Here is a 26,764-nt window from a genome sequence, read left to right as displayed (position 1 = left end):
TAGGTAGGTCATCTCGATAATTCACGAGAGAGGTACGTCCTTTTTTATCCAGTACTATTTAGTGAACCAATATTCAATTTACTGAGGGAATAATAGGGGATCTTAGGGATATTTATTATTTTACCCTTGGAAGATGGTACTTTTCAAAAGAAGAAGTAGATACATATTTAGAATTATGAAGATCAAATAAAGATGGTACCAAATGATGCCGTGTGAAATCCTAGCAACTTACACAGAAGGTACATTAGTTGAAAGCGAATCGTTAGGGAATACCTTTAATTTTAGAACTGTTTTTAGCGTGAATAAAATATACGTGAGACATTTTATATTTCTGGAACCTCTAGGCTCTTAAAATAGAGAATTAAAGAACCTTCAAAATTCATATCATAAACAGAGTACCATTTCAAACCTTACTTTAATTCCTATTCCAAGATGAATAGACTTCAGCTTCCAGCCAGGGTTTTAATTACGCCATTTTTATTTACCCGCTAAAACTTGCCTTTACCCCTAAGCCCCCCCCACCCGGAAAAAAACAGCCACTACCTTCTACTTCTGTCGATCCATCCTCCACAGGGTACCGTCCAACGTCGTTCACACAAAAGGAGAAGAAAGTACTTAGTAACCCGCACTTTCACTTACTAAATGTCAGCTACATGACGCCCCCACTCACTGACTAAAGTTAGCTACACTAGTGACGTAATCCACGACTCTTTGAAACAAACACCCAATTAAGAGTTCTTCTTGTTCATCTTGTTTGCAGCCGCGCTAACACTCGACTCAAAACAATATCGGTACGAAAACATGCAAAAAACTTCACAATCTGCCTTTTGCAAAGGTACGACTCATAGGTCAAACGATAACAACGATATAATGGCCTCCAAACATTCAAATACCTTTACAGCCCTTTTTTGTGAGTGTATACTTCATCGGTCTAAATACGGTGACGATATACGAAGTAATATGCAGTGTTCCAATATAAGGACAAGGCAGCAAGGGGATCTCGAAATGGTTTTAGTTCATTTAAACTTAAAAAGGACAAAAAACAAAATCTAGCGATGTCTTTTGTGGATTTCTTACTAGAAGATGTAAGTTTTATTTAATTTATATCTTCTTGACGATGACACTTTGATGAGGCAATAATTAAGGTTTCCAGGTTAAAGAGAATAAGCAATTGAAGTCATAATAATTAAATTTTTGTTAAACGTTGTGGAACCAGTCTGGAAATTAAAGTTTTCGAACGTAGTTCGAGACAAACTTACATGGGCGGCACAGGGCTCACGTCAATTGTTTGAGGTGATTACGTTCAAAGTTTCACTTTTGATGTCACATTAATATAGTCAAAATTTCCTCGATTTTTGCGATTGTTTCCAATATGCTAATAAACAATTTAATTTTTAAATGGAAAATGATGACATTTTTTCTTTCGAGCTGGCGTTTGATTCCACTTATTTCAACCCAAAAAGGAGCTTTTTTCTTGATCTAACTAAGCCCAAAAACTACTAGCAAATATATTCAGTGGCCGGCCAAGAAGTTTTCAACTCAAAAAATAATAAAAATGGCAGTTTCATTAGAAAGGAATATTTTTATCACGATTGCTTGTGAAACTGCGTTGATTCGCCCCTGGCTCACCATATAACCACGTCCGTGCCTATAATCGTTTACGAGATACCAATGCTGGACATCTTGATCTTAGACACACTATATTATTTTTGTTTAAAAATATTATCTGTTTTAGGCAGTATTGAAGAACCACAGTGCCAGCACCACAACCAAAACATTTGGGAAAATCTCATTAAAATCAGTTTCAACGGCATTCTAATGGTAATCAATGGTAGATCCTTATCGGGAACAAGGAAAAGTTGCGGAAGTCGGATCGACACTCGCATCAGTCAAAGCACGGTCCATTACACAGCCGGGCTAAGCGATAGCGGGTAATGGCTGAAAACCGGAGATGAATGGCCGGCTGAAAAGCTAGCCAGCAAGCCGGTTGCTGGAAATTATCCACCTAAGCCGGGGCCAACGGGAATCCGACGAGCTATGGTAATTTTTGGACCGGGGTAAAAACGAAGGGATTTAAAGGGTGGGGTGCGGACGCTGAACTCGAACCATTTAAAATTTAGAAATCTGCTGCTATAGATGCCCCTACGTTAATCTAAATTGGCATCAACGGAACCTCAATCCGCGTCCGCTAAAAAGTCTTCTTCGTGACTGGAAAAAATAAATATATGTCACCATCACGAGGCCGTATTGTCACGGGTGAAGAAAACTTAAATGTTCTTCTTTGGTTGGTATAAGTAGCTGTGAGGATTGTTGCTCATGGTAGTGTTCTTTTTATCGTGTTGTAACGTTAAATTGAGCAACCACTTGGTGGACTGTCCTCCTCGAGAAACTTGGCCAGAAAGATGTAGTTGAACAAGGATCTACATGCGAGATTTTTTAATGAACGTATCAACGTGCTAGTCATTACTGTTAGGATGATCGTGTTGACTAAACTTCCTGTATGCTTTTCTGACCTATTAAAAGTGCCATGGAAATCAATTGTTTAGCTCCTGTATAAATAATGAACAGTAAAAATTGCTTAATAAATCCTCTTTAAACCATCCAATCAATCACTATACGAACGCACACACACGACAAGAATAATTGGAAGACTGCAACAAATTCAGGCAAGATGGAAAGACAATTGCCACGACCGAACCATGTTGAACCCTTTTTACTTTACAAGACACTACCGCTTCTTTTTCCCTTGAACCATTCTATTGGAGCTATTCCAAATGTATTTTTTCTTTTCTTGGCATTTAGAATAATTATTTATGTATGTTTTTGTTACAAGTACAGAAAAACTAAATATAAATAGTTTTTTTCTCTGGAAATAAACATTTTCTATACCGTGAGGCTCTATGTTGCCCCCCCCCCCCCCCCCTTTAACTTTTTAACAAATTATTATTTTTTGAAAATTCAAAATCAGCTTTAAATAGGATAAGAATACTATCTTTTGATATTTGTTAATTTTTTTTTATTGCTGCTTACGTCACTGGTAACATAAAACGGCCGATTTAAAAAAAATGAAATATGAGTCAAGTGACACCTCAAATTAAGCCTTCCAAAACTACATTTAATGGTATATTGCGATTCCAAACCCACCGATTAGTCTATGAGAAAAACATGTATAAATTTGGTAAAAAAATGCAATACAAGCTCAGTTCAATAGTACGTAGACAATGAAAAACTTGTTTGTTGATAGGAAATTGGTTTGTTTTTGATTTTGTGCTCACAACCAATCTTTACTTATTTTTATTTATTTATTTAATTTTTTTTTAACAAAAACTTGTTTGTGAGTATAAAATGGAAAACCAACCAATTTCCTATCAACAAGCATGTTTTTTCATTATTTACGTATTATTTAACTAAGTTTGTATTGCACTTTTTGCCAAATTTATAGTTGTTTTTCGCAAAAACTAATTGATAGAATTTGAACCGCAATACACCCTTGAGTGTAGCTTTGAAAAACTTTTAATTTAGGGCGTCATTTGACCCATGTCGCGCTACCGGTGATATAAGCAACATTTAAAAAATAATTAAACGCCAAAAGATGATATTTCTTGTCTTAATTAATGACGCTTTTTAAAAAAATTGTTAAAAAGTTAACAAGGGAAAGGGGGACAATTTAGAGCCGCACGGAATATGTATGTATATACAGAGCGTTCGTTTTTGGTACTTAACCACGGAGATCCCGGTAACGATAAATATACAAGCTCGAGTGAGCGGATGTCTATGTGAATTTATGCTACTAATAATATAAAATTAACCAGCAGTTAAAGTTAACAGCTGATTAATAATTTGGCCCTAAAGTAGCTGCAGCATTTGCACCGATAGTTTAGAGTTTAGGAGCTTTATGTATCCTTTAACGCCCCATTTGCCACTTTAAGTACCTAACCCATTTGTAATCTATTTATAAGCTTAAACAGTCATTAGATGATAATTGGTTTTTGCATTTGTGTTAAAGTGTACTAATTTACTATTTACTATTGTGCTATTGAAACGATGTGTAGTTTCCTCAATAATCGAAACGATTATGCCATATCTGATTTTACTAAAACCTGACTTTTCCGTCGATAACGGAGACATCTGCGAACACTTATTCCAATATCTCGCTAATAAGTTCCATTATGACGCCAAACAATGAAAGAAGTTTAGGCCCGTTAAATTACGAAAATGTTAAGCTCTTCGCTCATTTGTCCCACATCTGCATTCTCTGCCGGGGTGCAGGAAAACCGTCGACCGGACGGCAGATGAATGCCGCTTACTGATAAAAAAGGAATTAGAGAACGAAAGCGAAAAAATGAGTTTCTCTGTTTTTGACAGGCCCTTAACCGCGCACACGAGATATGCTGCATTAAAGGGGCACTCGTTTCTCTTTAATTAAAGCCCGGTGGCACCCCGTTGGGCCTGCTTAAGTCTCAATACGGCCATCGCTGTTGCTTTTCCGGATTTTCCGAGACGACTCGAGGTGATATTGGCCATACGTGGTAAAAACAAAGTATTTTTCACTTTATTCATGACCATTAACCACCGGCTTGTAAGCATTGGCATAATGCTTTTTTTCTGTCGGATAATTGACAAAATTTGCGATAATTATCGTGGGGAGACTGTTGTCACATAATACACACTTTCATTCTACCTGTAGGTATATAAAATTGCTATACGAGATTGGATTTTCGAGAGTCAACACAAACGACGTCGTCAAGCACCTAAAAATAAAAATTTAATATGGGGCCTTTCTTCCCTCCTGCCATATTTCCCGCTTAAGTGATAATGATGCATTAATATTCTGCTGGGGAGTCTTATAATGTAACTAGCGAGGGACCCTCGCAAAGCCTTGATAACCCGACGAACGGCCAGGAAATTTAGCTACAGAACTCAAATGACACATGCATGATGTGATTACGTTTGCTGAATATGTATATGCGGCTCATAGAGTTTAAAATGGCATGTGAAATTTGATAGCTTATTATGAGATATAAGAATTATAATGCTAACTTTCCGAATACGTTAAAGCTATAGTGCACTTTTCAACAGTGATATTTTAAGTGCATGTAAAATTGCCGAAAATCCTGCATGAAGGACATCGGTAAATACAGGCCCATAAATGAGGTCTTTCATAGATCCCCATAAATAATAATCCAATGGGGAAAAATCTGGTGGACGTGATGGCCGACGTATGTCTCCATTGTTTGAAATGACTCTACCGGGACATATTTTAGACAAATAATCAGTCATTCTCCTAGCGGTACATGGCGGAGCAACATCTTATTAGCACTAAACTTAGCTAAATTTCTATGAACGAATGCTGAAAACTGAGCTCTAGATTAAAAGGAAGTTATCATTGCTTTCGTCACCATTGTCACCTCAACGGTAATAGGATATTGGGATAGGCATTCAAGGGCCTAACCTTGATCCCTGAAACACTCGCGTTAAATTATGTTATTCCGCTGAGATCTCCAGTCCACAAAGGACCCGATTTTAAAACCCCTTCTCAAGAGACAAATTACTAACTTTGGTTTTTTCAAGACTGCAAGAAATCAAGGCTCTCTTAGCATGACGCTTCATCTATTTTCGATGAGAGATACTCGCTTGATTTGACTAGGTCAGGTTGTCACCTATGCAAGATTAATTTTAAGTGAGACATGCGGCAAATGAATACAGGGCATTACATAATACTATGGCAAAGTTAAGGTTTTTTTCATGAAAACGGTTAACGTTAGGAAAAATATTCAAGAGACCTTTTTTTTACAGAAATATAGAGCGTTCTGAAAATAATTTTCATTTTAAAAAACCAGTGGTGTATCACATTTTTCGTTTAAAATGTTCAGGGTCACATCAATGGGAATGCCACTGGTGAAATGAAAAATATTGTTTTTCGCTTAATGTCTCGTCGCTTGTTTTTTGCCTCCCAATTTTCATAAAAATATTTAGTGCCGGAATGGACTTATTAGGAAAAAACTTAAAAAAATTATTTTTTATCATCCTGTATTTCAAACAATAAGAGAAAATGGATTCATATTCATATAAACTTTTTTTCTTAAAATCATAAATAGATTTGCCCCCTGAATTTTTGACGTGCTATTATAAAACATCTTGTATATCTGTGGCGTAAGTGTGTATAATGCAAGGAAAAAATAATAAAATATAATAAATAAAATACAAAAATATAAAAAAAATTAAACGTTTTAGGTGGGTTTATTGAATATTGTTAATGTTACTAATAAAAGTAATGGATGGGTGTGAGGTAATCAAACACAATCAGTATAAGTACACAAGATGTAGCATTTAATGCTCACGTTTCAAAAAAAAAACACTATACAGAGGAGACGGCATTACCAAATAAATTTTGAGGTATCTCGTCCTAAAGTTGTTAATAATATTTTATATAATATATTTTTATGAAAAAGCAGAACACAATAAAGTTTCCTCTCATACATTATTAATAACATAGAGGTACGATAGTCTCTCATTGATCTGTATTGATTTATTCATCTTCGTATACATTAGATAAGGCGATAATGATTCATGATGGTAATCACTTAAAACGAACAGCCAACATTCTATTGGAGGTAAGTCGTATATACAGTAATTAAAATACATTAAACGGTATGCCGGGTAAGCCGCGGGAGGCTCTGACATAGAGCGTTAGTATACTTAGTCTAGGCATAAATACTTAATACAATATATACAATACACCAGAGTATATTTAATCAAAAACTATATCTCTGAGTCTAGTGTAAACTGGTATACATAACAAAACCCTCGTCTTGCCCAGCAACTTAACAAAGGTAGGTAACGTAGGAAACGTAATTTCGAACAGTAATCAATGATACAACATTAATCGTCCTCTATCCGAGTCCACTCATTGGCCAGCATTTACCATGTATGTGATAAATTTATAAATAATTACATTAATATCCTACAGCATCACTAAAGTCGTATACGTTGCGTGGCTGGTAACGAGTCGGAGTCGAATAAAGCACTGATTAGGTTAATTGGGTAATTAGGTAAAATTAGGATTGCATAGTCCAAGGTAGAAGAATTTATTCCTATTATACTACTACCATTTTATTGACGGGCGTTTATTTTTCTCACTGAGGTTCACCACAGCGTTGTTGGACTTGATAAGGGACATGAACGAATTTTTCCTTCTATGAAGAGTCCAACCTGCAGCAGTGAACCTGTAGTGAAGAGACATGGGGCTTCGCAAAATAGTGGCAGTAAGCTTAATTAATTGTAACTGAAATTTGTTTCCTAAATTACGACTTAAAAATTTAAGCAGGATTCGCAATATAATAATGGGTTTATTGACGGTGCCCTACCAAATTGTTAATAACGTGAGGAGAAAACTGGCACATTTTCGTTCTACTAATTATTTTCAAATTTTAGTTTCGCGTATGAATGACTAGAAATGATTTATAGTACTTAAATGGAAGACCAAACTAGAGCAAATTTCGCCTAATTTCGGGAACGTTATGGTATGCAGTTAACATGATTGTGAATGCCTATCGAACATTTTTGACTCCACGAGACTGACTGCACACGCCCTATAAAACTATTGGACAAAATTACAGAAATTATGTCCTTGAGCATATTTTCTCACATGACTCACTTTTTAGCGCATTCATGCTGCGAATTCACAAGCGTAATCGGGCAAAAACAAAATTAATTAACCCCTGATTTCATTTAGGGGATCCAGTAGAGTCCTGGATTGATCCAAGGGATCAATCCAGTTGTGAACATCTCATAAACGTAATATTATGCCATTTCTTTTTCCTTTCAATTGGATTTCGCTCAAGTAAAAGTTGATTCGAATTGATGACTGTTTAGGTTATGTATATCATATGATCAAGTTTCTACTTGATCATATGAATACAATTTTAAGCAGCCAGTGAGTTTTTTCACAGTTTCCTCAAATTTGCTGAGAAACTGCGTCACCGTAGCCACGAAAAACTTTTTTTAAACTTTGATAGCCGTCCCAATATTTGACCCCGAAAGAAGGATCAATGCCCTCAGGTCAGAACAGGTAAAATGGTTCCTAAAGAATTAGAGATCGGCATAGATCTACGACTCTAAATTCTGAAGAGCGGGAGGTTTTCTGATTCTACTGTCCAGTATCCAAGTATGCCCAAACATCCAATCGAAACGTGATTTCACGTGCAGAAAATCATACTTTGCTGTGCACATTTAAGTATGGAAAGTAGTAGTTTTCTGCACTAGTACGGAAAAGGAGATTAAGTGTTATTCCGCGCAAAAGTGACTTTGACAATTGAGCTGTTCGATACAGTTTTCGGGAAAAGTTTTGTCCTCTTTCTGTGAATGCTGGTCCGAAGCGGGTGCAACTAAGCTTATTTCCTTATCGTTCCGCGTGACCGCTCTTCTTCAGAAGATAAAATGTGGACATTTTTTTCTAAACCCGCTGTAATAATACCAATTTGTGTAAGACGAAATTTGATATAAATCATGTCCCTATGATAACTTTTCAGGAAACATTCGATAGATATTCATTCTTGTCCGAACACAAATCTGATGTACAGGATCGCTTTTATTTACGAAAACAGCTTATTATTTCTTAAATTTGGATGAAAACTTAAAAAAATACATTTTAAAGTATTCTCCAGTTTATTTATTTTAAAAGAATGTAGTATACAGGTTCAGTTAACAGGTCACGTCAGTTAAATTTAACAGACCTCTATTCATCGAGTTGCCAGAGAATGTTTCTGCGCTAATTTGCCAAATTATTAATCTGGATACCTCATGCAATTTCAGGAACAAATTCGGGGTGATTAATTTGTAAAAACGAGTTAATCGTATACATTAAAATAGTTTTAAAAAATTAGGATTTAATCTGCGTTTCCATACCTTAAGCCGTTCCTGTACAGCGATACTGTGCCACGATATGGAAGACAATAAGCTACTCGCTCCATATTATTATTTGCCCATCCAAACCTAAACTCATATTCTTCAGCTTTCATATAACTGTGATAAAAATTAACGTTATTTCGTCATTATTTGAATTTTCAGCCACGATTTTGTTGTCCCAGGTGCTATAATACCGCCATAAAATATTTAAAAAAATATAGTGAACAATAGATATTACATAATCGAGTACATAAAGCTAACGTAATCTCTGCCACAAATAGCTGCTAGTAATTAGTTGCATTCCTTGTGAGGAAAAAGATAGGAACAAAAATTTTACGTATTTTTACCGTCGTAACATCACAACAGCTAATAAAAAAGAAGGTACCCATTACCTTACAAGGTTCACGTCTCAATAGGGGAATGAAATAAGGGAGAGGGAAGCATAGAATAATTTGGATTGATTCTGATTTGCGATTTGCGTCATGTTGAAGGAAAATATATGAGACTCCCTAGGGTTTTTTCCCGAATTCTCCAAGATATCTGTTGATCAATGAATAAACGGATGTTCATAGAAAACTGATGGAAAAAATGTAAAAATTGCGTGAATTGGAGGAAACAGAGTTTGACAAAGAAGAAAGTTTAACTTCTGCTTTTCGCGATCAACGAGGAGTAACCGCAACATGGTAAGTACATTAGTTTTAAAATTTTTACCATTGATTCTATTTTCCACTCTTATATGTCGATTATTGTCTACATCGAAAGCCTTATATTCACTAGAAAACATCTAAAAGCTGCAACTTAAACGAAAATAATACGGTTTGTTTCTCTATTCACGAAAGGAAGATAGGAAGGAAGTTTTACTTGAAAGTGGGCGACATTCACGTGTCAGCTTACAACTTCTTGAGTCCAGTTTAATAACCGTAATGAGTTTACTTCTTGATAATTATTCATAGGAAATATGATCTAATATCACTTGTGACAATGATATCGGATTACACCTTACGTATTTCGTGTTAAAATTGATATAGTAAATTGTCAATTTCTGCCCGTTTTCTACGTCTCAGGAGTATTTCGATTCGGGTTCTGCCATGAAATTGAATAAACGAAGAAAAAATCAATTGAGATAAAACGACCAATTTAACAGTGCGATTTCACCCTTCTGGCATAGCTTGAGCCTCTGTCAAAAGACGAAGGAACAACATCTCGCGAACTCATCCAGGGTCCTTGCACATTTAATCTCTGCCTCATTCGGAGGAGGATTCGGGAGGAAGGAAAATCCCCTCCGTAGAAGATACCCTCCCTGACCTACTTGAAACCTCTCCAGATAGTGACTGCAACTTGTCTAGAGGGACGGTGGCCGAAGCTCTTGAGGGTTATATCTTAAAAGAAGACTATCTGGTGCAGCCCGAAGGCGTCTCAAGGGTCTGATTAAATCGGGTATTTTCTATGAGACCCCCTCCTAAAATATGCCCCCCTTGAGGAAACAAGGAAAGAAAAGAAGATCAATCCTTCTAGTAATACTCTTGCCGCCGGTAAACACACAAATGGCGTAGAAACTACGCAGCGCTGAGGATATCAGCTACAGGGCTCTTCTTCATCTGAATCAGGCAAGACATCGTAAGCAGACCCAAAAGAATGAATTAAATTGGAGAACGGGTGAGTACCAAAATAGCCGATTTCAAAAGAAATGATTAACACCAAGGCTCTATGGGGCTTTCATTTCCGGTCAACGTATGCTTTCAGTGAGCGAAAATGTAGCTATTTTGGTTTTTGCAATATCATGAGCAAATCCACAGGTATAACTTTTTTTACACAATTAAAGATAAATGAAGACAACAATGTTTAATAATATTTTAGTCCCCAATGTTGACTGCGTGAAATTTCGCAAACTGTGTTAACTGGAGGTGTCGTTAAGACAGTGCGGTAAGCAGCTATTACTCAGTCGTGGGGCTGCGCAGTGAAATATCTCACGACCTCGTTATGGCGATAATTTCCACTTGTGACTGTAATGCTGCTTACACCATACTATGAACGTCTAATGACTGTTGGCGCTGAGATTTATACCGATTTTTGTGCTTTTTGTCACAAGTGGACAAACATATTAGTGCTTGTGGAGGGCGTTCACAGAAACCTGGAAAACATGTGAAAACACTATTAACTGCCCTTATCCGTTCAATCGATTTTCTATCAGGATGAAGTGTCCTTCGATAAAATCATATTTCCACTTCAGGCAACGACAATAATTATTAACATATCAGTCCACAGGGGCGCGTCCAGATTTAATCGTATATCTTTGTTTTTTGAAACCGTTAGAACAACTTTTTCTAAGATTTGTAATTTTACTATATTAAGACGTATACAAATTTCGATTTTTCCTATAATAATTATACATATATATCACTATTGAGGCCCGGATGCGCCACTGCTATTGCTGAAATATTAAAAATTCTTGTATACGATTCAGTGTGAATTGAGGACTAAAATATTTGCTCCGAAAGCACCATAACAATCAAGATAACAAGATTTTAATTAAAGATAGTGACATTAGGATAGAGGCTGATCGTTTGCTTTAGAAAGGGGGTGGGATGAGGGGGCAAAAATTTATCAATGCTAGGACGAGGGCGTCAAAGAAAACACAACAAGTAACTAACCTATGATACCACATCACTTTAAAAGGTTTGCCTATAACATTTTTGCGTAATTGTCGGTGTAGCAAACAAACGTTACATATTCAGTTTGGGGGGCCTCTTCGGGGCACCCCCAGGCCTTACCAAATATTTATATACACAATAGTCAGCAGTCAGCACAATTAGTTTACTTAATACTTTTGTACAAGTTTTTCCCGTTATTATCTAGACACTGGGACACTACATTTACACTTTGTACAGGTATAATCACATTTAAGAGTTGCATATTTTTATGTCCATTGCCGCGTTGACAAACTGGTGAAGGGAACCTAGAAATAAAAAACAGCAATTAACGTTGAGTCACAAAAATCTTTTACAGAAGAACTATCCAGAGTCCTATCCAAGCCGTTTTGCGGTCGGATTTATAGTTTCGTTAACGTAAGCCGTACGGCGGATAGTTCACCCCTCTTTAATTCTTGAACCCCGTCAAACGGAAGAATGATTGTTAAGTACGTGAGCAAACACAACTTTTTACAGGTCAGAACTACCCGCTTTTTTATATTTTTGCATTGTCTTATATCTTATTTCTCCCAAGTAGTGAGCTAGAGGATCCCAAACGGGAGCCTTTGATGTACTGAATGACTCCCAAAACACATCCTCTGAAATTTGTCCTTTTGGCGGTGGCTTACCTCACAGATGATGGCCATAGTATTCGGCGGGATAATGCGCGTATTGGTTGTGAAATGCTGGATCTCCGGTCGGTCGATGCATCATTTGCTGTTCACTCATCATGTACCCCATCGTACCGTCCGGACTGTAAGCTCCACTAGGACCTGCATGCGGAGAAAAAACTATTAGTGGTGTTAGGGAGCTGTCCTAAGGCTAAGTATATGGAGGAAAATATAGCTTTCTTCTAAATTTAGTAGTTAAGTAATTGTGTTATGTGCAAGAAAACTGTTAATCACACGTGCTTCGGAATGACTGATTTTTTTAATATTTCTTGTTCCTTGTATTTCAATTTTGCGCCGTGACATTTAGTCTCATTTAACCTCCTCTTTCGTCTCAGAAAGAAGACCCAACACAGATCCATCCTTCCATATCTCTTGTTCCTAGAGTCTCACGACGGCAGGAGTTTCTGTTAAGAAATTCGCAGACAACGACCTGCTACCCCCCTTTTCAAGTTCAAAAGTGCAAAATAAACTCGATCACACCCGGCCAGTTAGTTCCTGTTAGTGGAACATCTAGATATTGAGTAGTCTTAGTGAAAACAACACGGAATTACTCTGAAAATAGAGAAAAAATCCACAGCAAATTTCTATGCATTGCAATTTTTGAATGTTGAATCCTGACCCTGCAAAAGTACCTCTTTGCTCGGTATCGATTTTAGTGTTTTTTGTTCCTGCTGAAGACAGGCAAAGAGAAATGGAGGAAGCCATTGACCCTTGCGAGCCAATCCATCACCCGCCGCATACAATCGGCCGCCCTTACATCCAGCAAGGGAGAGGAATTTGATAGAATTTCGTTCCCAAAAAGCCTCCTGGTGGATGGATTTAGCTAATTTAACTTACGCAGACATATTATGCTCTTGGATAATACAACATCTGATGAAATTCGGAGAACGATCCAGGTTTAATTAGACAGACATATTTAAGGAAATACATTTAGTTATTAGGGAATAGAGCGACAACTGAACGTGTTATTCCATATATGTATGCATTAGTTTGATCGGATTGAATTTTCTGAGGCTCATTGAACGGTTCTGGGTGCAAGGACGTTTCCTGTGAAGACAGACGCTCTGCAGACAATTTATCAAATATTGCCTGATTTTTGTAGCCATTCCAATGCTTCGCCGAAATGAGAAACTTTTCAGCAAACAAGATGACCACTCGCAGGTAATGGCGAAAAGCATTTTACAACCAAACTTTGCCCGTGTTCGATGCTTGGCTAATGATGTTAATAATCTAAATGTACGCTTCCCAAAATAAGAGCTGTGTTGAGAACTCTTTATGCAATCGCCTCATATAAAGGCAAAAAAAAATGAAGAATAATCAATACCATCACAGAAACACCCAAGTTCCATTTTAAAAATTCAAATGCAGAAAAATACCCAGAGCCGAAGCAGCGCTGCATTGGGGCTTGGCTTTGCCCTACGATAACGACACATATACAAGACTTTTTACTTACAATTCATATCGGCTCGATTGCAGGTATGGGATCGGCCCCATACCTTTCAAAAATGCATAAAACAACGTTAAGCTTTAATGGAAATCACGATTCATTATAAAACTGAGATAAATCGGTCGAGGCTATCAACACCACTCTTAAATGCATTTAATTACATTTATGGGGAATACTTATTTACAGGCAAAACAGGGGCTACATTTAGCGTTACTATGGAGTGAAATACCAAGTCCAAATATTAAGTTTTGATCGAGGTTAAAAGGCAACTAAACGCATTACAATTTAATTTCTCTACGGAGATATGAAACGCCGTGCTTTTAGGGCTATCACTAACCCAAATTTGGGGTTGAGTGCAGATGCAAGTCGATACTTGTTTAGTATGGTTTTAGCAACTGTAGCAAACAATCAAGTATCCAATAGCAATAGCAGGGGAATATAGGTGAGCGCAGAAAGTTATGGTTGTTTTTCTCCAGAAACGTTGTGAGAAGATTCTTTGTACAAATTCACAGCAATGTTTCGATGTTATTTTAGATCATCAGACGCTTAAATGCCTTTTCGACTGCCGCCGCGCCAAATGCAATAATCACAGCGCACGCTAGTGCCAATCAAATACGTGTTTGATGTTAGACGAGTGTGGCTACAGTCAGTTTAGTTCGGGTAATTTGCTTGTGTTTTATTAATTTTTATTGAAATATTTTATATATTTCTGTAATGTCATCTCTGCCTGCTGAACATCAGTAAATTAGTATGAAGTGAGTAGTATGAGTAACGAGTGCTTTGAAAATAACAAAATAAGTAAATTAAGAAAATTATTAGGTGCTTGAAGGATTCAACGTCTACTCGCAAGCACAACTCTAAGCGCCTTCTTAAATTCCGCATGTATCTTAAAACGTCTTTTTTTTCTTATTTTGAACCTTAATAAAGATGTGATGATCTTCCTTAGCAGCTCATTAATGTCGGTGGATGCGGATTTATAAATGAGTTTTTTTCATAGTTCCCCATAAATAATAATCTAATGGGGTAAGATCTGATAAACGTGCCGGCCAACATATGTCTCCATTGTTTGAAATAACTCTACCGAGAAATATTTCTGACAAATAATCAGCCACTCTCCTATATCACTATACCTATATCGGAGCGCCATCTTGTTAAAATCAAAAGTAGTTGAGGCAAATTTTATGCCTTTTCGAGACTCCACATGGCCTGATGAGATTAAAAAAAAATTTTCTTTACATACTTGTTTCTTATTGTGTCATTTCGGAGGCCCTCTTTGCAAAAATAGAAATATGCGAAAATCCAAGATGGCGCCCTTAAGGAAAACAAAGTTGATGGTGGTTGTCAAAAATAGAAACGTCAGATTTCAAATTTTAGTAGAGCTTCTGTATGTACAGAAAATAACTTAGCACTAAAATTTTGATTAGACGCAAAGCGATTTGAAGTTAAATTACCTGCTCGATTTGACTGGTCAATCATAGGTTGCACTATCCTTCGCCTGGCATTAATAAACCTGAAACAAAAACGCTACGTTAGTTGCGTAATTTCTTAGTTAAATTGCGAGAGAGCAAATTGATTAAAATGGGAAAATCACTTTCAGTTACAATAGATTGTGAACTACACTTGAAAACTAAAAGGGAGAGTAAATATTTTGACATTAACCGAAGACGATTCCTCCAGTTTACATTTAAAACAGCTGACAAGAAGGCTGTCTAAAAAGTGTAAAATATAAAGCAAGATTAGGGAGGCATCGACGTGGCGTCGGCTGAGCTGTCACCGATCATCAAAATAACGCTGCCGCTAATGCGTTCTGACACCGGAAATGATTGGGTTTTCTACCGCCTGATTGGACGCGTTTCCGATAGGTATTCTGTGCGTACCGTACATGTAACAGCAGCTAAATGCGGATATGCATCAATTTCTCTCAATGGTCGATATTCGAACGATTTTTCAGGTTTAGAGGGAGGTTCTGTAAATTTTCAAATATATTTGCGTTTTTAGAGTCGGCCTCGTTGAATCGTAGACCAGCGCTCTGTTGCTACAAATCGTTTACGAAATGGGGAAATCTTTTGGAGACATCAAAACTTGCAGTGATGAAATGTCGATCATTCTGATCTCCGCCAAGTAAGCCAATTTAACCGTTTTTTACGGTTATCGAGATCCTCGTGGCTGGGCTCCAGAGAGGCACACCCCGTATATCAAGTTGGAAGTTATTAAAATCGTAACATGGTAAAGCCGGTACTAAGACCTAATTTCGGTTGTCAACTTAGAACAAGAATTTAGTTCTTAGCGCGTAAGAGGTGGGGGCATCGCGCGAAAAACTTCTTTCTGAGCGCAGTTATTGAGTAAATATTGAGGGAAGGGATATTGTGCCTAAACACTAATGCTCTCCTCATATTGAATTTCTAATAAAACTCGTACGAACACAGCAAGGCAAGAATACAATTTACTGCCAGTTTTACTTTAACAAATCCTCTAAAAATGAGTGGAAACTGGCATTACACGGAGGTATACAAGAATTGAAACGGAACAAAGGGAGAATTTCATGGCATTAGTTGACTATATTATTTTATCGTCTGGTGGATGGGAACTGATAGAAATCCAGCTACAACTTTTGCATCTAATGGCAGATCTACAATCCACGTCTGGAAAAGAGGCAACGAAACTGAAATAAATACGTTTGTTTTTGATCACAACGTGGTTGTTTATGGGAATTAGCTTAAAAGTTTGCGGGAAACATTTTGCGAGTCGTATTTCGATTACGCCGACGGCAGCGGAACTCGAAGGCATCTTTCCCTTGCGCCGCGCGTCACACATAAACAAAATTACAAGGAATTTTGTTGGATCAATTTCCCCTATCCATTAGGGCGCGGGTCGAGTCTGCTTCCCACGGCGACTATTACACTTGCACCATTCCCTTTATTATTCATATGTAAGTCGAAGGAAATACGCCACATCGATTCTTGATGTATATGGGCTTGACGGGCTGTTCATCTTTTCTCAATTTGCAAAACGACTTTCCGTTATTTGCGAATATGAGAAAAATGAAAAAAACCCAAACATTTTTTAGATTTATGCATCACACACTTTTCAAACTTTTAGCGTCGATCTTTCGGGAACCCGATGAGTAGTTGCATTCAAAATACACATCAGATTACGTCTCGACGAGTCCCATTGGCCTGCGTTGGGCGGACTGCTCTGCCCGTTTAAGTTCCTGAAATATAGGCTGAGATATTAATTTTCGCAATTTGCATCTTTAGGCTTCCATAGTCGATCAAGAATCCATGTCTGTCGATTAGAGCAGTAAACGTCATCTCAAATGATTTCGAAATCGAAATTTTTCAGAAAATTTCCAAAGGAGCGGGAACCACTTTCCAGCGCCGATCTTCCACGAACCCGACGAGCAATCACGCTAAAAGTACCAAGCAGATTAATCGTTTTGACGAGTTCTCTTTCAGTTCCCGAGATGTGGACATTAACACGGATTTTCTCGATTCTGAAAGTCTCCCGAAACGAAGGTCCTTCAAAGTGCATTTTCAGTCAGCATTCAGTTGCACCTTAATATCAATCCTTTCGTTTTTATGCTGACTACGGCGGGGAAACGGCTTAAGATTGGAATAACTTTAGCGTCAGCTAGGACCCGGCCACGAAACTCAATAGTTCATGTGCCAGCTCGTAGAGAAGGAAATCCATTTGGAGGCGAATGTACCAGGTGCTGACTTTACGCTAGGCCTAAGAAATTAAATTACAAGCAGGTGTAAAGGAGATAGAATTTCTCAGTTTTGACAAACAAAAACAACTAAATTGCAGGAAAGAAGGTCGCAAAATTCCAATAGGGAGGCGCAGGGCAATATTTTTCTACACAATTTGCTACCCGAACATTAATCTTCTCGTAGCGGGAGTGACAAGTTATGCACGCATCCTGAGCAAGGATTAAAGAAGGGTTCTTCCGGGGAGCAGCACAGTTTCGCTCATTGTTTCGCTAAGCAGACACACATACTGCGGGGAATAAAGAAACAGCAACTGTAGATTTCGGATCTCGTCGTAATGGAAGGGGGCAGCAATAAATTCCCGGTTTAATATCTTTCGGCATATAAACGCGCGGGGTCGCAAGCTGACGCCCTCGATGAAGTCCACGGGTTGACCCGAGTCGCGTTTCCAGCTGTTGCAGTTCTTTTCCAAATACGACCATTTGCCGACGACATAATTACCACCAGGGGTTTTTCGGGGGGCACCCACGGCCGGTCCGAAAAGCAATTCCGAATATCACGTATCGAACAAATCATCCAAACGTCATGCTGACCGCACCAAAGATCGCTGCTTTATTTAGGTCCCGTCGAGACAAGCATAGAAATCGTAGTCAAGCAGGCAATAACCGGTATTACTGTAAGCCGCAGCCAATTTCTTTAGGTTTTTAGGAAATAGTATTGCCCCCAATATAGTTAGACGTACCCTTGGGATAACGTCACAATTAGACCAAAATCTTAAGTCAATAAATGTATTCTTTCTTCGGGAAATGTTTCCTGACCCTTTGCAGATTATTTTTCAGTTATTTCTTTATTTTCCTTGGAAACAGCGCCTCACACACAAGTAGGGATTGGTGGAATTGCACACTATTTTCCGGACATTCTCCCTTTCTAATCCCCATCCATTTGTTTTCCGCTCGCAATAAGACTATGAGTTTGGTACTGCAAGGGCTCTTCATCCAGGCGCCTTCCACGCGGAACTCGATGGGGTACTTGTAACTCCCAACTGATTCGTTATTTTAGTCGAAGAATCGAAACACTTCAAGTCCTCACTTTTGAGTTTATCTCCTGCGCAAGCTTCAGCCCCCCCCCAGCTTGGAAGTTACCTTGCTGAGTTTACCCCCACCAAAGCATATTGAAGAATTCTGGATAAATCTTCTGCATAAAGGGACTTTGCTCCAGACACCCGAACGAGTAATATTGCACTAAAAACAGTAAATTCGTTGTCCTTTCACTTCTCTGAGCATGCTCTGACAAAATACAGTAAAATCTGCTAAATTCCCCAGCACAATAAATGGCTCTGCGACTGAGCGCAGTAGACGACAATGAGATGTAGCTTCACATTATTAGCAAACACAATCTTCGATTAGTTTTCTATAATGACGTATCTGTTTTTCCTGTTCCAGGGGGAGAATAATGCCCTTTGGCGCTCAATCCTATCAGGGCGGTATTACATCCCGAACAATGCTAATGCTCGTTCCATTCAGTTTTCCTCGGTTTACAGACTTTTTAAACCAGAAGCACGATAAAGTTATTCGAATTTTCTTTCTCTTGCGACACACTTTTGTATTTTCAGTCTTTAAAATGTCAATTGTTAATGCGCATTGGCCGTTTTATATTTCCGGAAAATGCCATGGAACTGAAGCTGAGCAGCAACTGAAGAAAACTGTCCTCAAACAATGATTAAATGATGTTAGTACAAGAATAGGATCACTAAGGCAGCTGCCACTAATGGTCGAGAGGCGTTACCTGTGAAGAAGCGATCAAGGAGGCGTACGACAAAGTTGCGCCCCTTTAGCCTTAGTCCAGTTAAATATCGTCTACCTCCAACTAAAATACACGTTTAAATCCCTTGCAAAAAGATACCGTGTCCGAAGGTGGGGAAAGGTCATGACGTAAAAATGCGCTATGCTGCAATTCTCAGATGTCTTTAATTACGCCGAAATCAGCTAGTTTTATTGCTTAATTTCAAAGTCACAAATTGAAGACAATAACACGGTTGTATCCGCTTCCGAAGGCATAGCTACGGAACTCGTATTTTGTTTGAAATTTAGCCGCCCGCCGTTTCCCGTCCCTCACCCCTTTGTTCATTCCTGCCGCCTCATTCGCCGAGTTGATTCTGTTTTTCAGCAACCCTCAGGATCCTGTGCCGGCGGGCGCAGATAAGAGAATTGCACTGTCAAGCCAGAATGATATATTTGACCAACATTTCCATAGAGCAGCAGCCGCTCGCACGAGGATTTCCAATGAAGCGTGCTACGTGCGTAATCTCTAAAATTCGAATTAACGCACACACAAAACCCCGTCGATAGTCCAACGGCGGGGTTATCTTACGCCTCGCACCTGAAATATTTGTTGAGCCAAAGTTGGCTGTACATTAATTATTATACGGGACGTATAAATTTCCTTACTCCCGCAATATACGCTGCTTTTATTGACAATTAGGCTGGATCTGGAGAACGCGTGACATAGGTACTTTCCTATCGGAGACGCCACATTGCCGGTGAAGCAAACACGAGAAAAGACGGACACTTTCTCAAACCCAGTTTGTCGACTAGATTTGTCATACGTTTTTTAAAAATAAACCGACTTTAGGGGTAAACTCTGGGTTACCGAAATCTCCTGCCAAGCATTGAGCGACCGAATTTCCAAGAAGTTATCGCGAAAATTTCCTACCTATTTACCACCCATTACCACGCACGAGGGACTACTACCCCACGCGTCTTGGTTCGTGCTAGCATATTGAGAACCCTAAAAAATACAAGTCCCACAAGGGCTGTTCGAACTTAACCGACTGATGCAATCGGGTATTACCCCCAGTTTTAAAATTAATTAAGGAAAGCTGTAAAATCACATTATGGAGTGGCGGGGTCACAAGGAGTAGTGAGGTTCCTCACGACTGATATTGCAAATTATTTTATATTAAGTCGGATTGGGCACATCCAGCAAGAGCCATATTTACCATGGAACCACGGACAAGTAAAGGGAGCACAAGAATATTTTTGCATGTCCTGGATTGTCCATTGCTGATGCATGGCATTGGCCTATGCATACATCACGTTGATGTTTTAGAGGTTCTGGATGTAGAAGTCTAGCGCCTTAGATGCCGCGCAACTGAGCAGTTCCCTACAAACTCTACACGAAGGTAAGTCGATACCGAACCGACATACATCTCCAAATAAAGCAGGCATTTGAGCTCGGAATAGTAACAGAACCTCCTAAAATTTTTAACGTTCACAAGTAGTACCCGCCTTATAGGGGGGCGAGACTGGGTGACAACCCAAGGTGGGAGACCAGGGAGGAGGGCGCACTTTCCTGGTCGGCAATTTTTCTTGGGGGTGATTAAGAATTTCATCCGGGGCGCCAGACTTGCTAAGGCCGACCCTGCTCGCAAGGATGACAAACTGCGTGTTTCTACTATCACCAAGTTTAACGTGCAGAAGAGCATTTTATCAATGTAAAATTTAAAAATTGCAAAACCATTCGAATGCCTTTTTGACCGGTACGATTACAAACTCCATTTAACAGAAATATGAAATAATCACACCTTGTCATCAGGCTTCGGCGCTAATCACGCAAGATTGTTGTGGTTGAGGCCGACCTGAGCCGATAAAACGCGGTAATTTGTGGTTGTTATAAAATTAATAGAAGTAAGTGCCATTTTGGGCAGGCTTTAACGTATGTAACTTCAAGGAAATGATAAAAGTTTCAATAAATTACCTGTCCATTTCAATGCCGGGGCCGAAGTAAATGAAAAAAATTCGTTGATCGCGCACTTTTAATACTGAAAATTGATCATTTTGGCCACTCAGGCACCAAAGCTCTACTTTGAGGAAAGTAAATGAGGAGGGGTGTGCGCCAGGATATCGCCGCAAAATTATTAAAATTTATGGATCTTTGAAAAGGTTCCGTTAAATTAAACGTTTTGTTGTGATAATTATCGTTCAAGAAGTAGGGGTTAAATTATTATTTGCATCTGGAGTGCCATTCGCGAGAACCGTCATCTAGTGTCTCACGTAATCAACACAGGCTGTGCAAAATACAGAGAATAACTGCGATGGTTTCCGTTTATTATCGAGCGTGTGGATCCCAATTAAGAGGCAGCAGCTGTGAAAATTAATGGAGCACGGCTTTTAAGATGTAATTGGGTACATTCATAACTTTGCTCTCGGAGTACGGTGCTAGCGCGTGTACTGCACTGGCGACATCTGATTCACATCTCATATTATAATATATATTATGTGTACATAGTAATGCAATTATTTTTGCACGCTACCCCTTTTCATCCTTTAATCCATTACGGGATAAAAGGGGTTAAACATGACTATTTCTCGTCTCGACCCCGAAAGAGCAACGATAATTACCGGGGCGCAAATGGAATTGTGATTATTTGTAAAAGTTCGATAGGTCGGAAATTGAGACAAGTGTTGGGAATTCTGACTAAGGAACTAGCGAGCCGATCATTAGGACGGATTAGGGCGCAGCGTGAACGCCCCCCAGAAATATTACACCCTGAAAGGGTTGACAAAAACAATGAGTTAGGGACACATTGACTCCCTAGTTTACTTTGGAAATCACACAGGATTATGTTACTGGGAAAACATGGCTATGGGATATCGCAGTAAATCCCCGATTTCCAAAATAACATCACAGATTTTGGGCAAATAATGATCCCCTTGTACCTCTTAAAAAGTGATGGTTTGGTTGTCTGGGCGGTGAAACCACTGGGCAACTTGTTTGTAGGTTTTTTCACCATAATAACTCCAACATTTATACGAAACTGAAAATCTCTCTAGCTAATGATAAGGGATTTACCATCCATATTACCAAGGCGGCTCAAACACTGGGATATGGAGTTTTTCCAGATTGGCCGGAAGAACGGTGTGTTCCAGTGAAAAATTGGCAATAAATTTAACAAAAACAGGAGCAAGACAAGCAGCTCTTCACACGACATGAGCGTCGCATCCAAAATATCACGGGCCAATTCGAGTGAAGCGATTGGTAAATGCGCGGTAAATACCGCTGTCATATCTTGGTCATTTTTACATTGCGGGGTCTATCTTTTGACAGTTACTGGTAAATACCGAGCTCCATTGGTCTTTCGCTCGATTAGCCTTATTGTCTACAATTTAATCAAAATTCTGTCAATCAAATGATCCGGGGGCCGATCTATGGTGTTTACCGGTGACACATTTGGTCTGACTTTAATAACTTTCATGGTGTTGATATCTTTCGAGCGACTGGACTACGTAGAATACATCATCGACGATATTTTAAAATAATAACAATTAGAATCTACAATCGTAAATCCTGCAAAAACTGTACACAGTGTTTATCATTCATCTGCTGCAATGCAGAGGCCTGGTGGAACCAGCGCTATTAATTTATATTGCCCAAAATGATAATTTAATTTATTCGAATTAATTTAAAGCACCGAAAAATTGTCAATTTATAGTCAAATTGACAGTCAGAATTCGAATAACTGAACTAAATTTTTTAGTCTACTGAAAATTATGTACTCTTAAATGAAAAGTTTCATGGGAATTTTTGGTCAAATTTGGCCTCTGGAATGTTTTAGAATACTCTCGAACGTTCGGGCAAGTTGAGCCGTCTCAATGTCAGTCAAGTCAAACGTGCATTGTTTAGTTATACTGAGAGTAACAAGAAAATTCTTCAAATGGATTATTAATATGTAAGTCTGTAGGCAGGCAGATTAAAAAGGAGAAGAGAAAAATCAGATAATGCGGAGAAATCTCTGGGATCTTTGAAAGCGCTTGCATGTGCTGCGCATTTCATCTTAATACATTAAAAACCCCTTTAATCAACTCCTTTAACCAAACTATCTCGTTTCTGAAAAAATCAAGAGGAATGTATATGCTTTAACGAGTAATTTTATCTATATCAAAATGTCTCGGATTTGCTTTCATTGCAGTGGGTGATTTAAATTATCCAATTAGTAACACATATTATACGCTGCAACGCTGATAGTTGCAAAGTGAAGTGAATGCGATCGAAGCGGCATTTCAGCTACACTAATGCGTAGCAGAAATTTTATTAAAGTCAAAATTAATAAAAATGAAATTAAAACTATTTTTTAAGTACATATTACTGTTGCAATAAAATGGCGCTTTCCGTATATTTTCTGATGAAGTGAACTGGCAAAAGAGTGCTCCACTAAGCATGTACACCGACTCACTGGCCGGTTCCACTCGCTTGAGCAGTCATCCGGAGCTTTTGTATTCGCAAACAGCATCCTTCCCTGCGGAAAGCTGGAACGAAAAAGAAAAAACGCAGAGTCCCTTCTCCCTGGAGAATTTCGTTTTTCACGAACCCGTATCATCATCATTTTTCACAGCTTCATACCATTACCGTTCGGAGACATTGTCTTGCTTCCCCGTGCAGGGGGTTCACCTGGGTTAATGCGTCTCGGTGATAAATTGTCGTCGCTGGCTTGAAGGGGCCGTTATCAGCCCGCAACGATGGAATTGCAACTTGACTGTTCGGCGGCCTGGTCATCACGCGAAGACACAGCCAGGTCAGGCATTGTCTCTCTTTCTCTCGCTCGCTTTCGCCCTATTCCATTCCGTAGTGCCAATTTACGAGTGACTTTCATTGTCGTCGGATGCTGCCGCCGGCAAATGGTTCTCCGAGGAGCAATATCAGGCCACCTAATAGCTTACCAAATAGCCTCTGAAACACCTTTTTAATGAACTATTGTAGCAGGAAATGAAAATAGGGAAAGCTGGAACAATAACGACCCGCCTTACTACTGTTTCGCAAACCGAAGCGGCACACGTGAATTGAGCGAGCGTTATCTCTCTGCTGATTACGCCGCCAACCCTTCCGCTGGGATGTATGCGATCCTCTTGGGTGCCATCCGCCTCGTGTTGGGACGCCTATTAAGAAACTGCTTTCGCAATTAGTCAAATGATTCCGTTCCGAGTGCTTAATTGCTACATTCCAAAATAAATTTTAAATGAGCATTGTTCGCCCGGTTTCCATGAAAGCACGGAGCCCTCTAATTGTTAACTTTTCCCGATCAAATACTCGAGATTAAGATTTTTACTTACAATTTCAAATTCAGTCGATGAAAGTTATAAAACTACGAAGATTACTGTAGTGCAAAGAGCTGACCATATCTCTGCTGCATTTTTATTATCAATAGAAAATACGTTTTATACGTTTCTTTCTTTTATTTTGCGGGACTACCGCCTCACACACCCACAAGGGTTGTTGAGAGTGGTGAAATTGCACCCTATTCACAGTTACGACTAACTGAGAACAACATTTACTCCTTACTAAGGGTTCGGACGAACACTTTCGTTAACGTTTTCGTGACATATCAGTCCAAGGAACCACCAGCAAAGAAGCCGCTTCGCTAGCAGTTTGATTATGAGCTGCATTACTATACTGTCTACTCCCATAACATCAGACAGTTTTCAAATGTTTGCTACTTGTGGACAACCCATCTTGAAATCTGATGCCAACTTTTTTACCGTCTGTCCAATAAACTTTTTAGCTCAGTTCAAAGTCTTGAAGATACATTAAAACATGTTTCAGTCATATTAACGTGCCGTATCCGGACGTCTCATAAATCCACAGTTTAATATCGACTACAAATTTGCACAGGTTGAGGACAACGAGGAACCATATGATAGGCGAAGCCACTGATGGAAACTCTTACTCTTATAAAACTGAAGTTGACGAAACTTAAAGCTCTAAGGGGTAATGGTTTTTAGTAGAACACAAAAAGCCATCGTGCGATGTGCATATTTGCTCTGCATACATTTATTAACATAGGACTAAAATTATAAATCTCGTTTATCTGACAGTTGTTGACATTGAATATACAGCAAGTCCCCCAGTCCCAGTCCCAGGCGCCATTTTAATTGGGTTCTCTTTGGGTGGGCGTTTAAGCAACACCCTGTATACAAGCATTACAGATAATCAAGCTGCTCCAAATGTAGTTCGGGCTGGTGGTTTCTCTAAAGCCCAAACTGTGTTTAATATTCCAATAAATTGGAGTGGAGTTATTGAGCTGGAAAATGATTCCAGAAACCGTTTCGAGCTAAAAATTAGGGTCGGCAAAATGGCGTGTTAGCCTTGCTCTTTTGTAATTGTCGCAACAGTGAAAGGGCGCGCCGGTTCCACCTGATCCATTAAGAGATACATCGGATCCATAGAAAGTGCGCCGCCCTATCTTTCCGCGGCATTCATCATGGTCCGGAAGGCAGCGAAAGATTCGGTAATTACATTTGCGCAAGCGGAATGTAAGCGAGCTATGCAGATCACATTTTAATGCAATTCCATCCATTATCATGGCAGGACCATTAACACCCGCGCTGATGCAATTTGGATTGTATAGAAACAAACGCAATGATATCACTGGTGGTCGGGTTCGTCGCTTCGTCGTCGTCGTCTACATTTGGAAATCCATTATGCATTACTTTGGATAACAAAGGCATCGACCGAATAAAATTATACTTTAATACTTTCAGGGTACACTTTCGATATAATGCTCTTATTTGGGCCTCCACACTCAAGCCTCGTGTGCACCAAGCATTTTCCTTGGAGAAAGCAGGGCTGAAAAAGACTTTACTCAACACTGTATAGACAACTTCATAAAGCAATCGATATGCCGGTTAGGGCGGGGTTCGACACATTTTTTATTTAACGGAACCAATTACCCGTCTAAATATATCAAGCCTAAGGTGGAGGGTACATTTTGACAAAGGAAGTGACATTTTTCGCAACTCATTTCGTAACTCAGTTAGAACATTAACGACACTGGTTGCTGCGGGTCTACAGATACGGTGCGCAACTTGAATAAGCCCAGGTGTTTGCTCATAGAACAGCAAAAATTGTGCCTGAAACTCATGAGGATGCACTATTTTGCGTAACTCGTGCCGTGTTGCGGGGAGTGCCTCACCTCGCGCCGCAAAATCCCACTCGTTATATAAATACCTATTATTAAACTACAAGTTTTCGAGTGTTTCCGAATTTTTGCATAATGACCATAATAAAATAGATAGAGCTCTAATGCCAGTTTGGTGCTTATTGACCAGAATTACGGGTCTCCATTAACAAAAAATTATTATTCATTGATGTTGCAAAAATGTTTACTCCTGTTTGTTTTTACCGAGCGTCATTAATCTCGATATTCCGCACAAAAAAATTCTCATCAATTCAGCATTAAAGATAAGAATTTATACAATTTTAATGGTCCGAACTAATAATTAAGTGAAATCAATTCTTCTCCGTAAATGAATAGGCACTTGATACATGCGGTGAAAAATGAGCCCATTAATT

General features: G+C 38.9%; 1 protein-coding gene across 4 annotated transcripts in view; it reads right to left on the bottom strand.

Annotated features, from left to right (window-relative positions):
- Positions 1–6,307: 6,307 nt before the first annotated feature.
- hth (homothorax) overlaps positions 6,308–26,764 on the bottom strand; it is a 148,566-nt gene continuing 128,109 nt past the window's right edge. For 3 of the 4 annotated variants that reach the window (XM_066406055.1, XM_066406053.1, XM_066406054.1), the window contains 3 exons: positions 15,164–15,222; positions 12,224–12,385; positions 6,308–11,863 (listed from right to left, as the gene is read on the bottom strand). In XM_066406055.1, the coding sequence (XP_066262152.1) occupies positions 12,225–12,385; positions 15,164–15,222 (220 nt within the window). In that variant the 3' untranslated portion in view covers positions 6,308–11,863; position 12,224. The remainder of the gene's footprint in view (positions 11,864–12,223; positions 12,386–15,163; positions 15,223–26,764) is intronic. The other variant, XM_066406056.1, reaches the window with a different exon arrangement.

Source organism: Euwallacea similis, chromosome 3, assembly GCF_039881205.1.
Source record: "Euwallacea similis isolate ESF13 chromosome 3, ESF131.1, whole genome shotgun sequence".
Taxonomy (NCBI): Eukaryota; Metazoa; Arthropoda; class Insecta; order Coleoptera; family Curculionidae; genus Euwallacea; species Euwallacea similis.
Note: the sequence above shows the minus strand (reverse complement) of the source record. Positions and strands in the feature narration are given on the sequence as shown.